Genomic DNA, 1800 nt, shown 5'->3' on the forward strand with positions numbered 1-1800 from the left:
CAGCTTCAAGCCTGCAAGCCAAAGGACTGTTCTTCATCCAACTGACTGTTACAACTCTGAGACTGGAGCTTTGCCGTCCCGGCTGAGATAAGTAGTCTGTACACTTTTAAAGCTTGTACTCTATCCCTGACTTAGTTTTATTTTTGTAATAAATTTGTTTAAACGTTAACTGCTGAGTTCACCCTTTTGTTCGTTTTCTCTGCACGTAACAATAAATTATCGATTCTAATGATGGCAGCTAAATGGAGATACAAAATTTCACAAAATTTGTTATAGAATGAACATGATTCAGATATGTACTTGGGGCAGTAATGCTTGTTCGTTGTTTATTGCGGCAAGTCTCGCACTGACAATCGACAGGGCGACTGGGTGCCGCGTGCTTCCTCTGAAAGCCTCGGAGACACCGTCCACATTTTGTCCATCAGTTTGGATTCTTGGTTGTCGTCGGATGATTTTAAACACATCGAAGTAGCTGTCTCTGAACTGTTTGCTGGTCACCCCGTAGATGATCGAATCGACGGCCGTGCTGGCGTGGGCTATGACCCAAACGACAACGTGGACTGTTTGGGACAGTCTGTCTTCGAAGTCAACCAAGACGACGACGCCGTAAGGCAGCCAGCAGAGAAGAAACACCGTAAAGATTGCAAATGTCATCTTCAACAACTGCATTTGCCTCCTACTGATTTTCAAAGGTTTAAATCCTCTTGAAATAGAATTCAGGCGTCGGCTGGGATCTTGCCCGTGATGCTGTGGGTTCACTCTCATGGAGTGCGATCGAACGTACGCTATAATGTTTACGTAGCAGCAGATAACCACGACACCAGGGACCACAACAGCGGTGCTTATGAACAATAAAATCCAGCCGTAATTGGCTGAGCGATCGTACGAGCAAACCAGCGTTTTCATGTCGTATCTGTTGTCACCCCAATTGAGAAAATTTGGCAGGTCAATCAGAACCGACACCAACCATATTGAAACGGCCATGGCGATGGTATTTCTGCGCGAGAAAATGCTTCGGTAGTATGTACTTCTACATATGTGAATGTAGCGGTTCAAGCTTATTGCCATGATGTTCCAGAGCGAGGCGACGCACGAAGTGACGCACACGAACGCCACGACTTCGCACAGTGCCGAATTGACAGCGAAGAAACGGTGTGTCTTGACGATGCCAACTACGTTGAAAGGGAGTATGAAGGCGGTTACCGCGAGATCTGACAGTGCCAGATTGAAGATGAACACATTGGTGACTGAGCGTAGTTTCTTGGTCAGGACGAATGCAAGAAGGACCAATATGTTGCCAAGCGTGCCGAAAACCATCAAGAGAGTCTGTATCAGAAGGTAGACAATGATGAAAGACGGGTTTGCAACCAGTGCATCGATGTTGGCAGAAGCATTCGTCGCCATGGCAATATATCTGTTCTCGCTAAGAGTTGGAGCGTACCATTGGAGGAGCCCTTTCAAACTTATGAAGGAGTTCACGTATCACTTCGCTAAGAGTCAATGTCACAGAAGTCCTACAGTACACTCACAGTCCATGGCCATATACAGTTCAATGAAACGAAGGTCGCGAAAGCTTCTTTACCAGATGAGTTCTGTCGACGAAAACGAGGCTAAATGAGGATTAAACTGCTGACGCGCCGGCTCGCTCTCCCTTCATAAACGGCGTCCAGTCTCACGCGTGCCACGTACAGCGTTGCTTTTCTCGGAGTCAGTCACCGAAGAGAAGTTAATGATTTCGAATTTGCACACAGATCACGGTACCGGTGACGTGTTTGACAAATTGACCAGCGCACCGGCATC

At 46.8% G+C, this 1800-nt stretch overlaps 1 protein-coding gene across 1 annotated transcript; it reads right to left on the bottom strand.

Moving 5' to 3' along the window:
• Positions 1-288: 288 nt before the first annotated feature.
• Positions 289-1404, bottom strand: LOC139134417 (melatonin receptor type 1B-B-like). The gene has a single exon (XM_070701279.1). It carries the CDS (start codon positions 1402-1404, stop codon positions 289-291), a length of 1116 nt encoding a protein of 371 aa, XP_070557380.1.
• Between the last annotated feature and the right edge of the window lie 396 nt (positions 1405-1800).

Source organism: Ptychodera flava, chromosome 6 (genome assembly GCF_041260155.1).
Source record: "Ptychodera flava strain L36383 chromosome 6, AS_Pfla_20210202, whole genome shotgun sequence".
Lineage (NCBI taxonomy): Eukaryota > Metazoa > Hemichordata > Enteropneusta > Ptychoderidae > Ptychodera > Ptychodera flava.